The sequence below is a fragment of the Helicoverpa armigera genome, chromosome 25, assembly GCF_030705265.1.
Source record: "Helicoverpa armigera isolate CAAS_96S chromosome 25, ASM3070526v1, whole genome shotgun sequence".
Taxonomy (NCBI): domain Eukaryota; kingdom Metazoa; phylum Arthropoda; class Insecta; order Lepidoptera; family Noctuidae; genus Helicoverpa; species Helicoverpa armigera.
Genome location: NC_087144.1, coordinates 21,095 through 47,160, shown reverse-complemented (window position 1 = coordinate 47,160; position 26,066 = coordinate 21,095). Strand labels below are relative to the sequence as shown.

The 26,066-nt window shown below is 45.2% G+C and overlaps 1 protein-coding gene across 1 annotated transcript in view; it reads left to right on the top strand.

Annotated features, from left to right (window-relative positions):
* Positions 1–16,489, top strand: part of LOC110374948 (uncharacterized) — a 43,693-nt gene extending 27,204 nt beyond the window's left edge. Inside the window, exons 2-8 of the mRNA XM_049845567.2 lie at positions 12,085–12,155; positions 12,316–12,824; positions 12,917–13,124; positions 13,197–13,368; positions 13,447–13,561; positions 13,629–14,060; positions 14,139–16,489. Of these exons, the coding sequence (XP_049701524.2) occupies positions 12,085–12,155; positions 12,316–12,824; positions 12,917–13,124; positions 13,197–13,368; positions 13,447–13,561; positions 13,629–14,060; positions 14,139–14,402 (1,771 nt within the window). The 3' untranslated portion in view covers positions 14,403–16,489. The remainder of the gene's footprint in view (positions 1–12,084; positions 12,156–12,315; positions 12,825–12,916; positions 13,125–13,196; positions 13,369–13,446; positions 13,562–13,628; positions 14,061–14,138) is intronic.
* Positions 16,490–26,066: the final 9,577 nt, after the last annotated feature.

The window sequence follows — 26,066 nt, the reverse complement described above, 5'->3', positions numbered from 1 at the left end:
TAGGGCAGACAAGACTACGTGGAGTCGGTTTTGCAGCGATTCGTTTTCGTCACTAACTTCAATTTTTAATACAATTTTTAATTGTGTGTAATTTGAGTCTTAAAAATTAAGTACAATTTTTGATTTTATAAAAAATTAAACCGTCACTTATTTTTGCACGTCAAAGAGCTGTGACACCGGGAGTAGCAAAGAACATTTTCTTTTTTGACGTTCTACCAATCAGCGCGCAAGATGCATTCCGTTCTACGCCAGTTGACAATTTGACCGCTCTACATCGCTCTCGATCTTACAAAAAGACTGACCAATCAGGGAGAGCTTTCGGACAGTTGACAATTTGACAATTTCTCATCGATAGATTATAATATAGCGAAAAATAATGCGTTAAATTGCAATCAGATGTTACGGTTTACAATAATTCGACAGTTTACAATCCCTCGAGATAGATTGTAATCTAACGGTGTTTGTAATCTTACGGTGACATATACATGGGCCAAAGGACGAGATTCCAGGCCGTAATAAATAAAGCATGATTGAAACGATGGAGTTTCTTGCCAGTTCTTCTCCATGAGACCAACTCTTTGGAACCGTGCACCTAACTTTGACGTTTCGAAAGAGCTTTAATAGGCCTATTTGAAATAAAAAAAATTGAGTTTGAGTTTGAGTTATGTCATGTACTGCAATTTCAACAAGAATGTCTTATTTTTTTTATTTTTTAACCGGTGCTTTTTAAGACTTCAAATTATCATCATAATTCTAGTTTTTATTTATTAGGGCTATCTTGTAATATACTTTCTCTGGGCGTTACTGGGGCACAGATGGGCATGGTCCTTTTCGATTGCTACGTGAAAGTTTTCAATAAACATCATATTCCAAAGTCAAAGGAATTACGTTATCTGGCGCGTATTTCCCGCGGGACGGCGATATCGACAGTCGATAAAGTCTCATAAGTAATGCAGGCACTTCGGCCGCCGAAGTTGTAACATGTCAGTCGCGGCACTCTCTGCTCGTCAGTTGTTCGCTAGATCAGCTCTTGTGTTGTATGGTGCCCTGGTACACAGGTATACGCTAATGCTATGTTTATATGACTATCTGACTAGTTGGACGCGTCGCAGCTGCGAGTGCTGACTGCACTATCAGTGACGTCACGCGGCCGTCGCTCAGCATGTTATCGCGCCTTACATTATGCATGAGCCTAAGCCCACCACAGCTATTTTAAGTATTTACTTTAAACTTATATTTATGAGCACATTTTAGGGTTGTTTGCGAGCCCGTGCAGGCACCGTGGCCTGGCAACTAGTTTCTTTTGGCAAATAATGATTACAGGTGAGGTGACCATATATAGATATAAGATAATAATTTATTATGAAAGTAACCGTCTCAACCTAGCCCCTACTGTATGGTAACGTAGACAGGGGATCGGATCAAGAGGACTACATAAGATGATAAGTTTTAGGGTTGACGATTTTCATTCCGAAGAACTAAATTCAGGAACTTGTTCATTGTGAAGAATCAATCTGTAGTAGTAGACAGCCAGCAGCCAAGCGCGCTGTGACAGCCGGAGCGCCGCACCACTTGGCGCACGTAATTAGCGGCTCACCGAACAACTGACGCTCGGCCGAGCACCGCCCGGTATTGACGAACACCGTCTGACGTGACTGTCGGCCTCCGTCCACTGAGCAGCTCCACCGCCGCACGTGACGTGACTAGAAGATGAGTCTCTGATTTTGTCCCTCATTTAGGGATTGAGTTTGGTTTTCTTCTTTCAAAGCGTTCCTAAAAAGAAAATTAAGCGCCTTCCGAGTGGTTTCGCCTTTGTCCTGCGGGGACACAACATGTCAATATTGATGTGATTTCCGTCAAGGGGCCAGTCACCAACCTGGCTTTATCGATGTTTTTTTCTGAAAACTTTGTTCACACTACTAACAATACGAACTATTTTATATATCAATAGGTAAAAATGGCGCTGCTGATAAACTTAAGAAACATGAGCACTGGTTAGTGTAACACTGCATAATGTCAATATTGTTGCAAAAGAAAAGTGAAACGTAATGTCGCACATTATGTTCTCTAAAACCAGCTCTTAGTGTCCAATTACATGCAACCCAATTGTAGCGCAGAGTGCGTCCCGCGGGCCGCTCGCCCGGGCCCCCGGGCCCCCGGGCCCCGCCGCCACACGCAATACATTACAATTAACATACACAAATAGAGGCGAGTGTTAATCTTGTAATTGTGACGGAGCATTAGTCCGGCGGCGCGTATTGCGATCAGTGTGGTGATGCCATAGGTACAACTTTGTACTTCATTACATTAAAAAAGTATATTGACGTCAGTTCATGACTTTGTCGTATATTTTAAACTTGTATAATAATTCAACAAAGGTGTTTAAAATCAAATAGGTTGAATTATTCATCGTTTTATATAGTTTTGCGGCGGTGTTCGCTACTTACCCAATTTAGTGCACATTGTCGGCGAGTGTAGGTGGGTAGTATAAGGCTAAATATAGCGCAGCACGCGACGCCAGTGCCTGTAGCCGCCGCAGCGCAGCCCCCGAGCGCACGGTAGCGCACCGCGGCCACCGCGGGAGACACGACACAGCACGGACAACTAGATGAACGAAACGCTCGCTGACCATACACCCGTAACCCGATCCTCCACTCCCGGGTGAGTTAATAAGTGTCAACATCACGCTATTTATTTAGAAAGGGTTAAATTGATCTCGGGTAATAAATTCAGGCTAACAGTTAGGTAATCCCGATTTACGAAGATTTATCGCTGCTCTGGGGAAGATTGGGTGAATCTGTACTCTCGCGGTTCATGCGGCCTTGGTACTTTAGGCTTATTATCATAGCTTTGAGAATGTTTTATTGTCCAGCTCTAAAATTAAGTTTCCAATTAAAAAAAAGGAATCTCTTTTCCTAGAAAGCGCAATAAACATGTGCTAGGCTGCATCTGATGCATAATAATGAATGCAGGCATGTAGCGTGATCGTGCAACATGCGCCGATGCAGTGGGTTGCATGTCGGTACTCCTCGCCCGGCGCACGGCTCCACACAAATAATGTTTGTGCTGTAGATTGACTGTATGCCTGCCTTATCCGGCCTTAGCCAGCTGCATTATAGTGCACAAGTATCCTTCACTCTCATATCCTGAAGTCACGGCCCGAGAGAGTAAGTACATATGAAATAATAATGAGTGCACTTGTGTCTGCGCAAATTGCACTTGTGCACTTTCATATGTCCTGCGGAGTTGGCTGATCTCCTTATATGAGAACAGCCAGCGTAGCCACAGATTATATAATAGTTACTACGTAACAGATAAATCACTCCATACAAAAAAGTCCATACCTACTGTTATAAGCACCTACAAGTTCCCAAACTACCTACAAATTCATAGCTGCATTAGAAAATAAACCTTAAAAACTCCAGCGCTCGATTGTTACTTCAATGCGATAGCGCACAGTTCAGTGACCGCGACCGTGCCGATAGCGAGCGTAGGGTTGCCTCTTACAATTAAATAGGGAACAAAGTTACGCTTATTTGTAACTGACTTCCCGAATCAATGGAGGTGCCCAACTACTTTTCGAGCACAGAACACGCAAGTATTCTATACTTACCTATGACCCCTGGCACAACACCGCTGACCGCTGATACATACCTACTTACCCAAAATTGGTTTCTGCGCAGCGATATATGCAATGTTCCAAGCCACCATTTAGTTGGACGAGAACTATACCTACTAATACTCGAAATATTTTTAGCTACAAAACTCGGTAATCATTGCATGTATAACTAAGTATGAGGTATAAGTATCTATAATTTAAGTATCTAAAGTAAGTCGCTTATTTTTAAAATGACAAAGAAGATAAGTATTTTTACTTAAAAAAATAGATACCTATGTATGAATATTCTTCTTTCTCCTGCCCTGTTCCCAAATATTACTTGGGGTCGGCGCAATATGTCATTTTCTTCCATTTTCCCCTGTCACTCGTCATACTGACACTCACTCCCTTCCTATTCATATCATCTTTCAGGCAATCCATCCATCTTTTCTTAGGTCTTCCTCTTCCTCTCCATCCATCTACATTCATACTTAGCACACACTTTGTTGCATGCGTATCATCCCTCCTCATTACATGTCCATACCACGACAATCTTCTACTTCTCATCTTTTCTGTAACTGGCGCTACTTTCAGACTTCCTCTAATGTAATCATTCCTCACTTTATCCATTCTTGTAACACCACACATCCATCTCAGCATTCTCATTTCTGTTACATGCACTCTCTTCTCGTCCCTCTTTTTCAATGCCCAACACTCCGATCCATACAGGACGACAGGTCTAATGACGGATTTGTAAATTTTGCCCTTCAGTTTGAGGGGCATCCGCGGGTCACAAATAGCGCTAGTTACCTGTCGCCACTTCATCCATCCAGTATTGATCCGATGCGTAACGTCCTTGTTCACCTCACCGTCACTTTGGACGAGTGAACCAAGGTACCGGAAGTCGGAGCAAACTGGTAGGGGCATGCCGGCTAGGGTTATGGTCATGGGTCCCGAAATACCGCCAAAATCACAATGAAGGTATTCGGTTTTACTCCTGCTCACCTTTAAACCCACTGTCTCCAGTCTCAGCCGCCATGCCTCCAGTCTACTCTGGACCTCTGGCCCACTCTCCCCCACCAGAACAATGTCATCGGCGAAAAGCATACACCAGGGTGCCTCCTCCCGTATATCTGCCGTAAGCGCGTCCATTACAAGCAGGAAGAGATACGGGCTGAGGGCCGACCCCTGATGTAAGCCAACACCTACACTGAAGCTGGTGGTAGTGCCCGCTGCGGACCGGACTTCTGTACGGCATCTGCCGTACATCGCTCGGATCAACTGCACATACTTCCCTGGTATACCTTTCTCCTCAAGGGCCCACCACAAAACCTCACGAGGCACCCGGTCATATGCCTTCTCGAGGTCAACGAACACCATATGCAAGTTTTGTGTGCACCCTGTACTTTTCGCACAATTGGCGAATACAGAATATAGCGTCCGTTGTACTCCGACCAGGCATAAAACCGAATTGATTTCGTGCGATATCACTCTCTTCTCTCAGCCTCCTTTCAATAACTTTCTCCCACACTTTCATACTATGTGACATTAGCTTTATTCCTCTATAGTTGTTGCAATTCAACACATCACCCTTGTTCTTAAAAATGGGCACCAGGAAACTATTGCACCACTCGTCTGGTATAGTTTCCTCTTGCAACAACTTATTGAAGAATAAAGCCAGCCATTTCCATCCATCCATCTTTAATAATTTCCACACTTCCACTGGTATTCCATCTGGCCCTATCGCTTTTCCATTTTTCATTCCATTCACTGCTAATCTGACCTCATCCTCACATACATTTCTTACAAGGCCCTCGTTCACCGCTTTATGATGGAGCACACCGCTCCACTCATTTTCTTCATTCATCAGTCTTTCAAAATATTCCTTCCACCTACCTTTAATCTCCACATCATTCGAAAGGACCGTTCCGTCTCCATTCTTTACACACCTTATCTGGCATACATCTCTTGTCATTTTCTCCCTAGATTTAACCAATCGGTAAAAGTCATTTTGACCAGCTGGGCTATCTAGGGAGTCATACATCCTCTCGTGCGCTTTTGCCCTTGAAACAGCCACAATCTTCTTTGCTTTCTTCTTACATTCATCATATTCAGCCTTTTTTCGTGCTTTTTCACTATCATCATTGTCTTCCGTCCGCTGCCATTCCTTGAATTTCATCTTCTTTTCCTACCTATATTCATACATAGGTATAAAAATATTTTATACCTATGTATGAATATATGTATGAACATACATAGGTATAAAATATTTTTCTAAATGCCTATACATATATAATAGGAAACCTTTATATTTTCCTAAAATAGTCACATATACACCTACACAAATCAAAATAGTTCTTCAGTTTATTAGATAATTTTAAAAAGCAAATAAAAAATAAACAATAATGTTCACAAATAAAAATAATAAACATAAAACACGCGCGTCGCGAGCGGCTGTCGAAAGCCCTGTGCCGCGTGGGGCTACCGGTAACCCAGCGAGCGGTAGGCATTTATCGCGCGCAAGTACGTCGAGTGACAGAGGCCTGGCGTAGCCGATAATCGGCTCCGAGGACATCGTCACATCATATAATGTAGTATACATGGCATGTACCGGACGGGGCGTGGGAGCGCGGGCAGCTGGCGCCGCGTGTCGCGTGAGCTGCACTGTTGGCTCCGCTCGCCTTCACTCCAGTGAGTGGCAATACACGGACTGCCGTGTATTGCCGTTTTATTGCAACTCATTGAAATCGGGAGTGTAATACTGCCAACATTTTTTAACCAACAAACAATGTAATAATTTTTTTTTAACCAACATATTATAATCTATACTAATATTATAAAGCTGAAGAGTTTGTTTGTTTGTTTATGTGAACGCGCTAATCTTAGGAACTACTGGTCCGATTTGAAAATTTCTTTCATTGTTAGATAGCCCATTTATCGAGGAAGGCTATAGACTACTTCCTTTCTATCCCGGTACGGGAAGTAGTTCCCACGGGATGCAGGTGAAACCGCTGGCAGAAGCTAGTTATTAATATTTCAGCAAACTGGATAAAAGGCGTAAGACGTTATTTTCATAACAAGTGCACGCTTTTTAGACTAATGAGTAGGGAAAGAGTTAATTGAATACATTTCAGCAAGTACCTAAGGTTTAATTAAAAAGGCGAATGAGGAAGAGGAAGAGCCTGATTGAACAGTCATTACACTCCATTACCCGGTCGTCAAGTAACCCTCCGGCGACCGTCGCGTCGCGCGGGATACTCTCACTCGCCTTCCAATGATCACTACGATAAACGGACGATCGATATAAGTAGGTATTATATTTTATATTTACAAGCTGTTTTAGGACTAAATAACTGACACCTCTCACAGCTTCACAATTCTAAACACTTTCCTCAATTTAATTTTACGAGTATGTTTAATTTCGTATTTTCATATTAGAGTGATTGCCTTTATATCCAACATAAAATCTCGTGTCAATAAAATACAATGCAACATCACACATGAAACATTTGAGCGTAGTATGCAATAAAATATTATTATGACGGTTATGGAGGAGTCAAGTGACCTCCCTTACATAAAGACAGTGGCGATTGCCGAAAACAACATTATTTACAGTCGACTGCGGCACAACAGTAAACTGTGTCGGTTCCAGTGTGCTATACTGGCGCCTTGAGGGATCTACGTCATGCGACACACACACGTCTTATTTTTAATTGACAATACTAGTTGCGTCATGGAGAAGATAAGACTATGGCTCCTTAAGTGCCCCCGCGTCCGAGGCTCACTTCACTCGTGCAGTATGTCAGTGAGTCGGCCAGATTGCTTTCATTTGATGGCCGCTGTAATAAGCAGACGTGACGCTCGAGTGCTCACTCACCACAGTTTACTGCTATTAGATACTGCGCTTTGTGCCACCACCGAGCTTTATGTTTAATTATAGTTGTATTTCAAGTCCAACTGCCTTAAATATATATAATTGATATGATATAATCAAAAGCTGTTAAGTAACACTTTAGGGAGGAAACAACATAGAATGGTTTATTTGGGATGTTGTATTAGTGCAGTAGGACGGAATTTTATGTTTTTTTTTTACTTGGTGATGGATCAGACTTGACAAAACTAAAAACTAGCGAGCCAATTATTCGAAGCTAGTCTATCCTCCAACCTTTACTTCAAGATAACTCTTTACGAAGCTTTCCCTCGCTATAGGTCGTTCACAGTAATGGTCCTCCTGTCTATATTTCCTACTTATTACGATTCTAACATGACTCGTTGAGTTTTGTGATCAAGTTCTTTGGAAAATAATATTCTCAATTGAATCGAATTTGTGCATCAGAGCGTACCAGGCAATCATGATTGCGAAGTGATTGCAGAATATGTTCGGAATGAGCAAGATATGCTCGGAAACGTTGAGCTTTCCATATCCGCTGCGTCGCAGGCGGAAATCATTGAGCGTCGGTGGAGCCAATTGCCGGCGCCCGATCTAATAAACTGCCTCCACTGAAGGTTTCTATTTCATTTCAGCTCGAGCTGGACTCGACAGACGGACAGCGGAGACCAGGCAGAAACGTGGGCTTTATCAGACGAAGAGTTGCAATACGTCGATCTATGATTGATAGATATTCTCTATTATATTGAGCTCAGAAAGCAAGACATCGTTTATGTTAATCGGCTCAATCAATAGCAAATGATGTAGAATTTAGTTCGGTTCAATATGTTTGCGTTGTCATTTCCATCGGCTACAGCAAACACGTGATTGCTGCACTCTTATCTACCTATCTATGTATATTGTATATACAGGGAGAACAACAACTAAGAAGCTGTCTGCTTGTTAGACATAAGAGGGTCCTATTCTGGATGTAAATAAAACCCGGGAACTTGATTTTACGTGTGTATACTTGCAAAAAACTTGAAAATACATGGAGCTGACGTGAACAGCCTAAAAAGTGACGGTGAATGAATATAATAAAAAATAACCCACTTCCTCATCTCTCCTTCTTCGTGTCCCTTCCCACACTACGAGCCGCTATGATGGATCGTTCACTGTTCGTGCTGTGAGACTGTGGAATTCCCTTCCACATTCGATACGCGAAAGCCCATCGTTGGGTGCATTCAAGAGACGAGTAAAGGAGTACTATTTATCGACATGAATGACATTTATATTCGTATGTATATGTTACCGTAAGATTACAAATATCGTTAGATTACAATCTATCTCGAGAGATTGTAAACTGTCGAATTATTGTGAACCGTAACATCTGATTGCAATTTAACGCATTATTTTTCGCTATATTATAATCTTTCGATGAGAAATTGTCGAATTGTCAACTGTCCGAAAGCTTTCTCTGATTGGTCAGTCTTTTTGTTTTTTTAACTCGTACCCACTGAGTTTTTTGTTTAAAATATAACACATCCCATATTAATTGACCCAGCATGGAAGTAAGCATGCAACATGCAGCAAGAATGACTTCTGTCACGGCTCCGGCGCTGCGGGGCTCCGGCGGTCCCATACGAGCTTATCGTCGCAGATGGTTTTCACGCTCACCACCGCAGCTTCGGCTTGCTGGCCGGCTCTGCCGGCCAGCCTCAGCCGCGGCGGCGAGCGCTGAAACTACCTGCGCCTCAGCTCGCAGGCCGCCTCGCCTCTCCGCGCCTACGCGGTTTTGAATTGCACTCTAGGGGTAGAGCAAACAAGACTACGTGGAGTCGGTTTTGCAGCGATTCGTTTTCGTCACTAACTTCAATTTTTAATACAATGTTTTTAATTGAAGGTTATAAATGGCAATGTAAAAAAGGTAATTTTGGCCTCAGACAATTTAAATTGGACAATAATTATAAAAAAAAAGTTAAAAAAAAACAATTACTTTGTCTTGTAACACAAATTAAAATTAAAAACATAAAAACCTCAAACGTAAATTAAAATAATGTTACTTTGAGTCTTAAAAATTAAGTACAATTTTTTTATAAAAAATAATGCGTTAAATTGCAATCAGATGTTACGGTTCACAATAATTCGACAGTTTACAATCTCTCGAGATAGATTGTAATCTAACGATATTTGTAATTTTACGGTAACATATATATTCAAATAACTGACATGTTTATCTGATAACATACAATTAAATCATGAAGTCATGATAATCATGAAGTTCCTAGTGAAAAACTAATAGCAATACTGTCTATAAACGATAAAATGTATAAAAACCAGTAGGAAGTTATCATGTTTAATGTCCAATATCTTTTGAATCAGTGCTTTATATAATATTAAATCTAGATATCTTACAAATATGGCTATAAAGCTATCGTATGACATAGAACTGGAATTTGGGCATTGCATGGCATTGCTGACTTTTGACTCCATACTAATATGGGCATGATCCTTTCTGCTTTAGACCTTGAAAAATACAGTTATTCTAATGTTTTATTTGCAATATGTGCGGAATACTTACATCTACCTATTCTATCTATTGCGGTAGAATTAAATTAGGACACCAAACCATACCAACGATCAAACACCACGAAAAACTAGATCCAATGATGATTACACGTATAAGTATGTACTACAAACCCAAGCGATGTCAACACCCTGTTCATCTTAACATTTGTTTCCAAAAAGTGGTTGTTCTTGTAGCAAGACTGACTTAGTGGAAACAGCTATAATTGAAGCTTGAAGGTTAATAAAATGATAAGTTTAATCGTGGACAAGCACAGAGCTGACTAGAAATAAACATCTCCCCCCCCTTTGGCGCATCGCCACGCGCTATTTATACGAGCAGCCCGCACTGGCTGCACTCCGCCGCACTCCGCCCGCGCCGGACGAATATAGCCGTAACCTGCACCCGCCTGCACCTGCAGGTGTCTCTGCAGGTAGTGTCATAGCTTACATACTCGCCGTCTAGAGCAACTCACGACACTCTCCACTTGCTGGAGCACCGCAAGTGTTACTGAGTCGATCAAATCCTAATAAAATGACATCGGTTCGGTCGACCAGCACGCAGTAGTCACCAGAGCCCTCATCGAATTATCATGTTCGCGCTAGAACAGAAGTGCAACTTACAACTTCAGTTAACAGATAGATCATAAATTAACGTTATCAAAGTAAAACTTGCAATCGCAGGAACAATGAAATCCATGAAGATTATAATTTCAGTTGCCACGAAATGAGTATAATGCATGAGTGAGTACGCACAACAAATGAGTGGCATAGCGCATTTCCTCGCGTCGAGTGGCTTCTGCGTAAAGTGCTCCAACACTCGGCTCCTGTAATCACGAGCGCTGAGCGCGGCTCGAGGACTCTCACTGCTAAACAGCAGCTCGAGGGAGACACTCAGCCTCAACGAGGAAACACCCCAACATCACTCAAAAATATCACTGTAATCAATCACGCCGCAACCTCGTTAAATATAACCAACCATTTGAGACAAGTGCCTCTTGATAGCGTGTTCTGTCACCAGAGAAGGACGTTTGCTATAATGGTATCCTGTACCTCATACACTCAAACTTATATTTATGTACATGTAAGTTCACAATCACTAGGTAACCATTACTTATAACACTATTATCTAATTTATGCGGATGGATATCGCATGTTTATTTCCTCGATAAAAAATCTAAGACATATAGAATTGATCGTTACGATTGTTAACTTATTATCATATATGTATATAGTATCGTTTAATACAGACATGTAGAGATAGGAACACATAACTAGTAGAAGGTAGGTAGGTAGGGCGTCTCGCGATCAATCCGCTCAGGCGGGACGCTACGGAAAAAGATCCCTTTATAAGTTAAGTTAGGGTCCGGAGCTGTAAACGTAATAAACTTTCAAGGTTGCTTTTTCTTTAAGATTCGGGGTGCGGTCCCAAAGCCGAACATTTCATCTTCTGTCTAACTCGTATACCCGAAACTTAATACTTATGGGACTTTGTTATTGTACTCGCATTCACTTGACTTTATGTCGCGTCAGGCGGAACAGTGCAGCTCGCGCCGCACTCGCGGGCTCTTTCATCACATGCATCGTATAGACGTACCGACCATACATATCCCTTCGCTGTCAACCTCATGCGACTTATACTAAACACCTGACTTTTAAATAGAAGTTGTGACCAACTCTAATGCTGCGGAAATCATAACACCCGCAACCCGTCATGTTGCTAACACTGGGACGGTCATTAGGGACCGACGGAGCATTAACTTCCTGACTCAGCGAAATTCATTTATTGAGAGAATTCTCTAAAGCCAGTCAAATTAGTCTACGCCTTCCTTGCCATTGAAAAGATTCTAATCAACATTCCGAATCGCTACACTAATTTCACTAAAAGATAATCCAACGAAACATCAACAAGTCAAAATACTCCGATTTTTTTTTCTCTTTACGTAGCAGGAAGGTATAAGCCAGGTAATAAATAATGTTATGCGAGCGAGTCCTTCCTGCCGCCAGCGCTGCGCCGCTGCTATTAGCATACGAATGTACCGCGTTGTTGCAGGAACCGCATCGAGAGGAGCGCGTCCAAGCGCTGGCGCGGCTCCGTGCGCCGCCTGGTGGCCGCCGCCGTCTGTGAGTGCTCGCTTTGTTGTTATGTACGACACGCCGATATAACATGTTGAAATCTTTTTTAGAATTCAGTTATGTTCAGTTTCAAGAAAAAGCGTAACAAAGTGCTCATGTAAGTTGTAAATGAAATGATTTCCTATAGAGTTGTAAAATGGTTGTGTAGACAACCTGTCGTGCTTCACGCACGGGTGCAGCACGGGCTGGGTGTCGGGCGTGCTGGGCAGCGAGGCGCTGGCGGGCGGCGCGTGGCTGGCGGCGCTGCCGTGCCTCGTGGCGCTGCCCGCCGCGCCCTTCTTCGCCGTGCTGGCGGACGCGCGCGGCCGCAAGGCGGGCGCGCTCTGCGTCTGCGCGTGCTTCCTGGCGAGCTGGGCGCTGGCGTGGTCGGGCGCGCGCGGCGTGTGGGCGGCGCGCGTGGCGGCGGGCGCGGGCGGCGCGGGCGCGCTGGCGCTGGCGCCGCTCTACTGCGCCGAGATCGCGCCGCGCGCCACGGGCCTGGCCGCCATGCCGGCGCTGGCCACCAGCTGCGGCATCGTGTGCGCGTACGCGGCGGGCGGGGCGCTGGGCGCGCGCGCGCTGGCGCTGGCGCTGGCGGCGCCGCCCGCGCTGCTGCTCGTGGCGCTGCTGTGGCTGCCCGAGACGCCCTCCTACCTCATCAGCGTCGGCCGCATACAGGTGCCTAACGCTTGTCACTGCTGCTAACCAAAATGCTCTCTAGGGTGACATTCGTGCGCAAAATGATTGCATTAGGTTGTGAACGTTTTCAGGACGCAGCTAAAGTAATGTGCTGGTTCGAGGGCTCGGACTTCCGCGAGGACCTGACAGACGTGATCGAGCAGCAGGAGGTGAAGATCCGCACGTCGGAGTGGTGCGGGCGGCGCGAGCTGCGCCGGCGCGAGTCCGACACATTCACGCCCATGCTGGCGCGCGCCCCGCCCGCGCAGAGACAGGAGCGCTCCGCCTGCAAGCAGCTCTGTCGGTACCCGCCACTGTATGTATGTGTAGTGCTGCTGAGCGCGGCGTGGTGACGCGTGCGTGTGTGTGCAGTCGGGTCGCGGCGGTCGCGGCGCGCGCTGGCGTCGTGCGCGGTGGTGCTGAGCGCGGCGGCGGGCAGCGGCGCCGGCGCCGTCTCCAGCTTCGCGGCCGCCGTGCTGCGCCACTCCGCGCACCCGGTGCCCACGCTCAACCTCACCGCCTACAACTACACCATGTACAACGGGTGAGTGCCGTTTACACCGCCCGCCTACTCCATGCTTACTCAATACTCGCGTTGTTGAATGTTTCGTCGTGTTTGCAGCACTGCTCCTCGCTCGCTGTTCGAGCCGTCGGAAGCCGGCTCCATACTGTGCGGCGCGGCGCTGGTGCTGGGAGCCGCCGTCGCTACCGTGTCTGTCGACAAACTTGGCAGAAAGGTACCACTTTCGAAGACTGATGAGAATGAAACTGCGACCAGTTTAGGATTTGTCTTTCTGTTTCTAGATGCTGTTGCTGTGGTCGTGTTCAGGTATAACGTGCTGCCTCGCAATCCTGGGCGCGTACTGCGACCCCAACCTTCGCCTGCACTCCTGGTACTCTCACCGCTTGTGGCCTTACAAACGAACGCACAATCTGAAGGAGAAGGATCTGCAACTGACAGACAACTTCACAGATAATGTGCATCCACAATGGAAAAACTACACCACTGATGTAACGAGGTACAGGGTATCCGCGGAGAACGACACTGTGCCCGGCGAGTTCAGCGTGCACAACGTGTCGGACGTGTCGGACGCGTTGGACGTGTCGGACGTGTCGGACGCGTCGGGCGGCAAGCTGTGGACGCCGGTGGCGCTCATGTCGCTCGTGCTCTTCCTCTACAACATTGGATTGGGTTCTGTGCCTTATGTACTTATATCTGAATTGTTTGCCATCAACGTGAGTTTTTTTACTATTTACTTAAACTTAAGGGTTGTATATGCTTGGTTATATTTGAAGTAATATTAATATTGTCAGGTGAGAAGCCTCGCATCCAGTCTGCTGATATCGTGGACGTGGCTGAGCAGCTTCCTGCTGCTGCGGTACTACGGCTCGCTCGCCGTGCTGGTGGGGCTGCACGGCACCTACTACATCTGCGCCTCCGTCACGCTGCTGGGCGCCTTGTACATCTTCTTCATCATTCCCGAGACCAAGGGGAAGGCGCAGGAACAGATCGATGAAGACCTCGATGGACCACTGCTGGTGCTTAGGAGGAGACGGAAGGATCGCGATCAGCGATGACAGAGGTTGCCTAAGATTTTCACAGTGTTCTCATTGTTGTAAGCTGCGGTTGTTCATGATTCCCTGGTAGGGACTATAGACTTTGCCAAACGTTAATTCTCGCTCAAAATTGACTGTAGCGATGTAAAACATATCGAGATAAGAGTGTTCTGGGTAACGTAGGAATATTATTAGCAGATCGATGATCGATACCGTGGCAACCATTAAACAGTGAAATATTTTCTTATGTATAAAGTACCTGGATGTTGACAAAGTTTGCGAGAGTAACAACCGATTACTGACATCTCCGAGCTTGTGGCGGTAGTGTTGAGCACGCTGAAAGTGACCACAGCTATATTCTATGGTTTTCTCAATTGATCATAGCAATATTTTTGATAGATACTTAACACTAGGTAACAGAAAGGTGAAAGAATCTTGCACTTTTTAGAGTTCACGGAACTAAATAGTTTGTTCGGAAATACTTAAATATTCCTGTGTGCTGAGGAGGTATATTTCTAAAAGGAACATTTACCACATTTAGAGCTTATTGCAGTTCAAGAGTTGTCGTCATCAGCAGGAGGCTGTGTGAGCGCGCCGCACTCCACTCGCAACACTACAGTTGTGTTTACTGCGCAATCAGCATCTAGCTACTGCAATGATCCATGAGTGTGGGATACAATCAAATAGTTACATTAAGTATTTTAAATAGCATGCATGTAACAAAGTACAATCAGCTCACCTTTCTGTTGCACTTTGTATACAAGCCCCAAAATTATACATTTAGTAAATAAGTAGCTAAGTGTCTGGGCATTGTTGTGTGTGCACCAATCTTAATGAAGTACCAGGCGCCCATAATGAGGGTAGAGGTGTCGCTCAGGAGTGGACACAGAAGCCGCAGCGATTTGCTGCACCCATACTGTGCTGCTGCACGAGTACTGTGCCAGCACCAGCAATGTGTTGTGTGATGTGGCCTGTCGATAAGTGAACTAACTCATACTTAGCCGTTACTGTGACATACCTGTGTGTTGCTCACACAAAGTCAATATATTGTAAAATATCGTGTGATAATATTTTTAGATTAGTTTGTTTCTGATAATATGTAGTTGTACGGCGCTGTTGGGAAAATGAGTTGGAAGAAACAAAAGTATTGAGTTTATTTTTCATAAGTTAATAATTTTTTTTTTTTTCATCCCACTATCTCGGAAAGAGTAGTTTTACCCTTTGATATCTGAGCGCAAAAGCCGTTTATAACTATTATTGTCGATAAATCCTTAAAAATAGGGCTAATCTCACTTTATTTAAATGTCATCAATGTTTTCATCAATCATCCTCAATTTATTTTTTGAACCAATGAAATGTAAAGTTGTACCCCAGTGGCCACGCCATTTGAAATATCACTCGCTTCATGTAGATGTCGTTCTATACATTGATACATACAACCGGCACACAACATAACGATGCAAAGCTACAAGTTATGAGGCAACATAGCTTCGCAATGTCACGTGTAGTGATGACTGTTTTAGTTAGTATAGTGGTATAACATCAAAAAATTACTATTAACTCAATTGTATTAACCCTTTTTGGATTCCGAACATTTGACACGAACTGCATTCACGTTCATTGTCACTTGTATTGTGTTGTTACCATGTGCACAGTGGAAGCACTCGGCCGCAGTAGGATTACTATTAGTCTCACGGTGTTACATTACCTACTTACCTAATTGTTGAGGTGAGCGCGTGTGTGCTGCGCACTGACGCGCGGCGCACGTGTTGCCGAGCTGACGCGCGCTCACTCGCGCTCACGTGCGGCGGCCGTTTGACAGAGCTCATTGTTTCATGCTCGTATGTACTCGTTTTTGTTCCGATATTGAGTGCGCCCAACTATGTTAAGTGTTGATACATGCACAAACATCTGTACAGATCCTATACATATACAATATACACTACATTATTATGTACTTATAGCTCAAAGTATTTAGATTCAAGTTCATCGTTGAACATGATTTTTAGCCAAATTTTATCGAAAAATAAAATATAAAATATTTGTGGAATTGAGTGTTGATATTATAAAACATTTATGTACTAAGTTTTGTATGGGAGAATTAATAAATGGCTTTAAATGTGTGTTCGCTTTCATTTTTAACAAAATCCTGCTAGTTGACCGCGTCACGTGCGCGTGCCTGCGTCTGCTCGCATTCATACATGTTGACACTTACTCCTTTTGATATAAACGCAAAAGTTTGTAGTAATTTCGGTTAAGAAGACATGAAAATATTATTACGTGTATGTTTGTAACTCTTTCTCGTAAAAACTACAGAGTGGTTTTTAATGAATTTGCATTAATATTATGTATGAGCGATTTCTATAATATATCAGAACCAATACGTAATTTTAATGGGAGAGGATGACACATTGCGCCGACCCCAAATAAAGTTGGGAACAGGGCAGGTGGAAGAAGAAGAAGACGTAATTTTTGACTCGTATGGAAATGGTTTACTAAAAGTTTGGTTTTTTAAAGATACGAGCAAATAAAATACCTAACAAATGTTCATTTCCAAACTCCAGGTGACTCTTAGGTGTATACAGAAGGTCTTTGATAGTACAAAACAAGATTTTGTGTCGAATACAAGCTATTCCCAACAAATTTTCATGAAAATCGCGATTTAAAGAATATGACCTTGAGACAAAGTTTACCTGCCCTGTACACACCGGGTGGGTGGGCGGGGCATTTTTTGACGTTTCGTAAAAGATATCGAAACGGGAGTGGTGTCAAAAGAAGCGTCTCGGCGAGAGCTATCCAATGGTATATAATTGAGAGTAAGTATAGAACAAAATTTCAAAGATTTAGTCGAAAAACTGATTTTACCTAAAAGTGTCAAAAATAAACACAGAATAACGTTTGGTTTGCCGAAATTGGTAGGCAAAATTCGCACTCAATAGGCCCGATAAGAAAGCACATGTTTTGTCACATATATCTATCACAAATTAACTATCAGAGTGAAAGTAACTCGATTTTATGACACATAAGCTTACAAAAATAAAATGAAGTGAAACATAATGTTAAATACATAATCGCAATATGCGGTTCTCTACAGTGGTCTTACCTTCTTACAAACAAACTAATGAAATCTAAAATGTGACGTTCTGCTACTGGAACCTCAAGAAATAAGTCCTAACGTCCAAAAACCAAACATATTGCAAAGTTATGGACTTCCAGCAATCTAATTTTGTACAACGTATAATATTCGACACAACTTAAAATACATACCTAACCATACATACATAACCATAGGGAAACCTAACTTTGAGCAAACTAACGAAGCGAAACCTAACAGAGCGAAACCTAACTTTGAGTAACCTAACCAAGCGAAACCTAACTTTGAGTAATCTATCCTAGAGAAACCTAGCTTTGAGCAATATAATATAGTGAAACCTAACTTTAAGCAAACTAACGAAGCGAAACCTAACAGAGCGAAACCTAACATTGAGTAACCTAACCAAGCGAAACCTAACTTTGAGTAACCTATCCTAGCGAAACCTAGCTTTGAGCAATATAATATAGTGAAACCTAACTTTAAGCAAACTAACGAAGCGAAACCTAACAGAGCGAAACCTAACATTGAGTAACCTAACTTAGCGAAACCTAACTTTGAGTAACCTATCCTAGCGAAACCTAGCTTTGAGCAATATAATATAGTGAAACCTAACTTTAAGCAAACTAACGAAGCGAAACCTAACAGAGCGAAACCTAACATTGAGTAACCTAACTTAGCGAAACCTAACTTTGAGTAACCTATCCTAGCGAAACCTAGCTTTGAGCAATATAATATAGTGAAACCTAACTTTAAGCAAACTAACGAAGCGAAACCTAACAGAGCGAAACCTAACTTTGAGTAACCTATCCTAGCGAATCCTAGCTTTGAGAAACCCAACATACTATGTTCCCTATTAGGGAAACCAAACTTTGAGCAACCTAACGTAGTAAAACAGGTATTAAATAGGTGAAGTTTTGTAGACTGAGTGAAGTTATGTATAATGGGTGAAGTTGTGTACAATGGGTGAAGTTGAGTACTATTTGTGAAGTTGTGTAGACTGGGTGAAGTTATGTACAAAACACATCGGGACCACAGTAACACAAACACGGTTTGCTCAGGGTTAGGTTAGGTTTGCTCAGGGTTAGGTTAGGTTTGCTCAGGGTTAGGTTGGCTCAGGGTTAGGTTAGGTTTTAGGTTAGGTTTGCTCAGGGTTAGGTTAGGTTTGCTCAGGGTTAGGTTAGGTTTGCTCAGGGTTAGGTTAGGTTTGCTCAGGGTTAGGTTAGGTTTGCTCAGGGTTAGGTTAGGTTTGCTCAGGGTTAGGTTAGGTTTGCTCAGGGTTAGGTTAGGTTTGCTCAGGGTTAGGTTAGGTTTGCTCAGGGTTAGGTTAGGTTTGCTCAGGGTTAGGTTAGGTTTGCTCAGGGTTAGGTTAGGTTTGCTCAGGGTTAGGTTAGGTTTGCTCAGGGTTAGGTTAGGTTTGCTCAGGGTTAGGTTAGGTTTGCTCAGGGTTAGGTTAGGTTTGCTCAGGGTTAGGTTAGGTTTGCTCAGGGTTAGGTTAGGTTTGCTCAGGGTTAGGTTAGGTTTGCTCAGGGTTAGGTTAGGTTTGCTCAGGGTTAGGTTAGGTTTGCTCAGGGTTAGGTTAGGTTTGCTCAGGGTTAGGTTAGGTTTGCTCAGGGTTAGGTTAGGTTAGGTTAGGTTAGGTTAGGTTTTTTCTGCTTTTCCCCGTTCATGAGAACAACGGGACCTTATTATTCTAGTTTTACTCTTTCATACTAGTTCTCGCATTTATGCCTCTCGCACTTTCAAGCGTCATACCTCCTTTCATGCATCATCTTTTTCACTCTGCCGGGTGGGATTCCCGCTAATTTGCCCTACTTCTATTTATAACAACAGGGAAAATAATTTTTTCAAGGGGCTTTATTTACTTAAATTTTTACCAAGTATAGGAAATCACAAATGTTTCTTAACTTTACTATCAATTTGTTTAAGTACTATGTTGTTGTTTAGATTACATTAGTTTGATTCTGACGCTCTAGATATACATTTTTCTTTCTTAATTTATCTTATCTCTACTGACATTGTTTTTTACTAAGTATTACAATTACAAACTACAGATTAACAATACAATTTATTTCTTATGACTATGCTCTTATATCTAAAAGTAGAAACTTTTCCATCTTTCCATCTTATTCTATTTAACTTATTTTTAAACAATATACTTTTAATATAACATTTTAGATATAGATTTACAATTTTGTAAGGGCTTACATGATTTATTTATTGTTTTTCTGTTTTTTAAACCTTTCTACTCACTAATTAAACCTTATTTATTACTTGCTGCTATATCAGTGGCAATAATATATATATACATACTTTATATATATTTATTGTCATATTTTCTTTTCCAGTATCTAATTATTTCTTGGTATTTTAATTGTTTTGTTGGGTGCGGTTTGATGTTGTGTGTGTTGTTATTGATATGCTTGTATATAGTCATTATATAGTTAACATATCTGTGTATATATGTTTTTTGTTCTCCGGTTTCCATAGTTTTGTTCTTACCTCCTAAGTGTTCTCGGTTTTTGTACTCCCGGTTTGAGTTATTGCATGTCTTGTCTGTGTATGTGTTTCGTGCTGTAGTGTGTGTTACGCACCCCACATTTAGTGAGTCAATGGTAAGCAGTGTTTGCGCGGGCCAGGTAATCCCATTTTTGACGTACTGGGCACTGTGCGCTGAATGCATTATGGTCGGTTTTCTGCTGCCTAGAGTGCGAGCAGTTGCAGCACTGCGGTTCGTTTCCTGCGATGTAGTCTGCGCATTTCTCGCGCAGATGCGGTCCGCCGCAGTGGCTGCATCTGTCCACACTTTCGGTGCAAAATTTCCGGCCATGACCGTAGGCGAGGCACTTAGTGCATTGGATGAGAGGAGACTGGTCCTCCACCCTGATCCTTTGCAGGTCAAGGTAGAGGGCTCCGGACTCCGTCATCCTCTGCCATACTATTGGTCTTACCTGGACCACGACGTGGGCTGTTCTGGGGTTTTTTGTCCTTTTTTTATATTTTATTTCAATTTCTTTATCGGTTTGTTCAAGTCCCCTGAAAATGTTTTCATTTTGTGAGTGTAGCGCCTTAACCATTTCTTCATCATCACTGTCTAAAAAGACATCTTTCAGGACGACTAGAGGGTTTTTATTTTTCATTGGTACTACTGTTAGTCCCTCACCCTGACTTTCTAGCCTGTGCTTGACTTTTTCTAGGTCCTCCACTGTGTCACATCCTAGAATAACGGTCTGATTTTTGGCCTTTCTGACCTTATTTATTCTTAGACCAGTGGTCCTGGCATCAACCGCCTTTTTCACTCTGGCGAGTACCTCATCAGCAGTCTCCAGATTGCCTTCGGAGGTGACCGCCATCGAATGAAGTGCTGGCCGGTATACTTGATTGGACGCTGCTACGCTGGCGTAAGTCCTGGGATTGGGACTCTGACACGTGACCGTCCCTGTGGCAACCTGGTTGATTTGCTCTTTGGCTATCGCAACATCACCGGCGATTTCATCGAGCTTATTGCCGAGGGTATGTTGAGAGCGGCCCATGACTCTGACATCGTCGGTCGTGGTATCAACAGCCGCTCTAACCTCGTCAATTTTGTCGATGATTTTGTCGATGATGTCAGCGCCACCATCGTCGCGGAGAGCAGTTTGCTCTTCAAAAGCTGCGGTCATTTTTGACTCAAGGAGGTTGAGTCGTGTCTCCAAGTTGGTTTCAACCTCATCAAGGCGCATCAGAACGTCTTGGTCGTTTCCTGCTAAGGTCCCTTTTGTGTGCGGTTGTGTTTTTGTCCCTGCTTCCAGACATGTCATTCTCTTGCTGAGCTCGTAGAGGACCCGCTGGCCTCTGTCCGAATGAATCTCCAGGTAGCTTTTGATATCTTTACGCATTTGCGGATATTCGCGGACTTTCGATGGAATATCCTCGAAAGTTTTCATTAACTCCTGGAGGAGTTTGTCGCTTGTCATAGCCGCGTAATTGTCCTGGAGTTTCTTATACGCCTCCATGTTGTCCAGGGACCTTCTACTCCGCTCGGGTCTGCGGATGAATGTTTTGGCAGCGTCCTGCACTGCGGGTGGTCCACCAGAGGGGCTAGGTGTGGCATTCTTGGAAGTGCCCGACGTTGTAGGAGTGCGATACATTATTAGTTTGCTTGTGTATGTGTGTATTTGTGGTGTAGTGTGTGTTGTGTTGTATGTGTTTGGCAAAGGCCTTGCGAGGGAAACGGGGAAAATTGTCAAGTTACAAATTGACCCTGTATAGGGGGGTCTGTTCTGGTTTTGTATACAATTGTAAAATAAATATTTTATCTAAAACTAAGTTTTAGGTAGATTCCTAGTTCTACCTAGGTCTATCTTAAAAACTACAGTGAGGTCCCTCGCCCCTTATTTGCGTCAACAAACTACGTGAAAAAATTTACTCTTAGTTTTAGAGGGGGGGGTGGGGTCAAATTGAGGGGGTGAGCCTTAACTATTTTAAATTACTGCGTTATCTAAAGTACAAAACAGCCGGATTTAATTAAGTTTGAAATTGGAAGGGGGGGTACAAAGAAGGAGGGTTCTGAGAGATTGAGATGAAGGAGTAACAAGAGGGAAGCTGTACGAGGAAAACCGCACGTCTCTACGACTCCTGGTTCCCGAGATATCGCGTGTTTTATAAAACCAAGATGGCCGGCCAAAATGGCCGCCAAGTTTTGCACTTCAATATCTCTGGAACGAAGCGTCTCTCAGGAACGTGCGATGGCTCGTTGTTCTTCCCTCCGCCCTCTCTATATGAATCAAGGCCTAATATAAGGGCCCAAAAGTCAAATGTTATAGCCGTAGGGAGGGGATAGAGGGGATGCAGAAAGCTAGGGGAAGGTCAGCAAAAGAAACCGCAAGTCCGTACGACGTTCGGAACCGAAGTTATCGCGATATGAAAGTTTGGGCGGAACTGGGCGGGACTCCACCGCCCTCGCGACAATTTCCGCCCCAAATTTCAATCGCAGATTCCTCGAGTTCTAAGCGTCCCACAGACTCGCGCTTTAGCTTGCTGAAAAGGTCTTTGAAAGGGTTATGTAATGGATGGGGAAGAATATTTTTTGGCTCAACCCCCGATTTGATTTTTACAAAAAACCATGAATTTTGCACGGAAAAGTGCTTAAAAATATAAAAAATTTAACTAAAAATCTCCAAAAAATTTGCTGCTATTCTAGAAAATATTCCAAATTTTTTGCGATACCTATTTAATTGCTAGGGGTTGTAATTAGCAACCCTCGTGTAACCCCCAATATTTTAAAATTTTATATCTTAAAAACTAATGAAGATAATTTTATGAAATTTGGATATGTTATAAAACTCAATTAATACTATCTATAGCAATTTTAAAAACTGGGGGTCGTCGCGACAAAATCAAAGTTATAATTTTTTGAATATATGCAAAATTTTCAAAATTGAATATCTCTTAAACTAGGGCACCTATCTTCAAGCTTGAAGCGGCAGATGAAAGCTCCCAGCAAGGTCTTTTGAGATGGCTGGATTGTGTCCTCCCAAATTCTGTAGATGCGTGGCTCGGTGACCACGTGGTTTTTGTTTTTGCCGTGTATTTCCGCCCTGGTGGGCGGAAAAAATCGACAAAGTAATGCAGGATGTAGAACTCGTTGTCAGCTTCAAGACGGCACCAAAAAAGGGGTATGTCACCGCGGTAAATCGGGCAGCGTTATTTTTTAAAGGTAAAATTTTTAGCTAATTTCCACTTTTTTGCACTTTGCACTCGAACGGCTGCACCGATTTTCACCACACTTTCACCCGCGCGTAGGCCTGATTTTTCCGCACAGTTTGGTATGCAACACGATATGTTACGCGAGAAAAATACCACTGGTAGCGATTTTTGAAGGGAATTTTTGCGCGGAGCTTCGCCTGTACACGTGTTCTCGCGGCGGGGGGTGTCCGCGTGACTGGTTAGGTTAGGTTAGGTTAGGTTAGGTTGGGGTGCCTGTCAGAAAACCTCCCCGTGTGCTCGGCAACTGCTGGTCCCTGTGGACACGTCCTAAGGGAAGAGCAGTCACCGGGCCGGTGCACCCTGGGCACGGACAATAATCTCTTCGCGGGGGGTGGGATAGAGGAGATTGTTGTCCGTGGCTAATTTCGACAGGAGCGGAGGAGTCGCTCCCGAGGGCTCCCTATCTGCACTCTGCAGCAGCAGAGTGCACGACTAGGGAGCGAGGTGGGTAGATCGCGGGCCGTTGTACAGTCCGCGGTCTACGGGTCTCCGCGGCGTGCTCGTCGTGGTGACCGAGGTGGAAGGCCGCAGGTTGCTCCTCAACCTGCGGTATTAGCATCCGTGGCGAGGTGCTGAGCCACGGTGCCAAGGGTTAAGTTAGTTTTAAGTTAGTTTAAAACAAAAATACAAAATATATTAGGTTTAGTCTTAGGTTAGTGTCCTAGTTGTAGATACCGAGCAGCGGGCGGTGTATCCTGCACCGGAGGCATCCGCTGGCCTCGGGGACTAAATACCCCAAAAGAGTGGCCGCATCGCCTTGGGAAGCGATGTGTACCACCCATATCGTAAATGGAAATGTCAGATATAGAGTGTGTCTTGTCTTGCGATCCGGCTGACGCCCGGCGCTCGCAGGTATCCGGGCCTGCGAGTGTTAAATTGGTTACCGAAGGACGCGCAGGGTAGGCGACCAGGCCCCTGTAGCGGATGTGGCTACTGGAAGCACCGATTCTATGTCATGTGACCCGGCTGACAACCGGCGCTCACAGGTATCCGGGCCTGTGAGTGTGAAATTGGCGACCGACGGACGCGCAGGGTAGGCGACCAGGCCCTGCTGCTGATAGTGCTACTGGAAGCACCAATCTTGGCACGGTCTTGAGCCAGGGGCTGCAGACCGTGCAGTGTGGTCCTGTCCGACGGGAGTCGCGCGGAACTGCCTCCAGATTTTGGAGGAAGCGTCCGCGCGATGAAGTCTCGACCGAGATGGGTCGATAGGCCTATCCTCAAGCGAGGAGGACCTATCGGCCCCAAAGTGCCGACAGCTCGGCGGGGCCGAAACCGGCACCAACAGGAGGGGGGGCCTCTTTGCGGCCGCCGAGGGATTCGCGGGGGCGGTTTCTGCGCTCCGCTACTCCGGCGGCCAGCGAAGAGAGTGATGTTGGGGTCAGGAGCGAGGACCCTGGCGGCGTGAGCTGTGTTTCCCTAGGAAGCACGAAAGCAGAGCTCAACGCCGCCAAAAGAGAGCAGCGGAGGGCGGTCGCGGTCGATGAGGTGACAGAGATGGCCCGACGCGCCCGCGAGCGACGTGCCGCTTTGGCGGCTTCAGGGAGATGTCGGCGGTGGCGTTAAGCCAACAAGTGTTGGGCGGCGTGGATGTCGTCCTGAAGGTTGCCACGCAGTCCGGCAACCTGAAGGGCACATTCACCCGCGCCCTCAAGGAGGCAGCCGCCGACATCAAGGAGGCGGTTGGAGACCTCCTCAACCGAACGGCCTCAGACGAGGTCACTAAGTTGCAGGAGGAGAACAGCCGCCTCCGAAGAGATCTGGAGGATCTCCGGCGGCAAGTGGCTGCGCTGAGCGAGCAGCAGCAGCCACAATCTGCCGCCGTCGCCACTCCGCCCATGGCGACTCCCACTCCCGCACCGGGACCGACAAGCGCGCACACCGACGATGAGGTCGAGCGCATTGTTCGGCTCTGCATGCTCCAGTGCGGGAGCATGATGAACGCTCGCATCGAGGCCATCTCTCGGCGCCTTCCGCAGGAGCCAATCCTCCGGCCGACATTAGCGGCGGACAAACGGAGGACGGAGGAGCCGCCGAGACCTGCGCCTCAAAGGGGAAGCCCGTGGAGGGTGTTGAAAAGCCCGTGGAGGGAACCCCGTCGAGTGTTCAGCCCACGACTGCCGGGTCCAAGGGTGAGACCTGGGCGAAAGTCGTGGGCCGCAAGAAGGCCCGCAAAGCCGCCAAAAAGGCCGCGGCACCAGCAGCAGCGCGCGCCGCAGTTGCGCAGCCTGCGCGACGGACTGCCAAAGACCGGCGGTCGCAATGCGCCGGCGATACGTGCGCCTCGTTCTGAGGCTGTTACGCTAACGCTCCAGCCCGGAGCTGCGGAGCGCGGCGTTACGTACCAGTCGGTGATTGCCGAGGCCAAGGCCAAGATAAAATTGGCAGATCTTGGCCTCCAGTCCGTCACCCTCAGGCAGGCTGCCACGGGTGCGCGGCTGTTTGAGGTGGCTGGTGCTGCGAGCGACAGCGTCGAGAAGGCGGACGCTCTGGCCGCCAAAATGAAGGAGGTCCTCAACCCAGAGGACGTCCGGGTCTCCAGGCCAATGAAACCGCAGAAGTGCGGATTGCTGGCCTGGACGACTCCGTGACCTCTGAGGAGGTGGCGGCGGCCGTTGCTCGTGGCGGAGAGTGTCCGCCGGACAAGGTGCGGGCCGGCGACATACGCGTTGACGCTACCGGACTCGGCGTAGTCTGGGTTCGGTGCCCTGTAGCGTCGGCGAAAAGATCGCCGATAGTGGCAGATTGCTGGTTGGCTGGGTTGCAGCGAGGGTGAAACTCCTGCAGCCCCGGGCTTTGCGGTGCTTCCGGTGCCTGGAGAAGGGGCACGTCCGGGCAAAATGCAC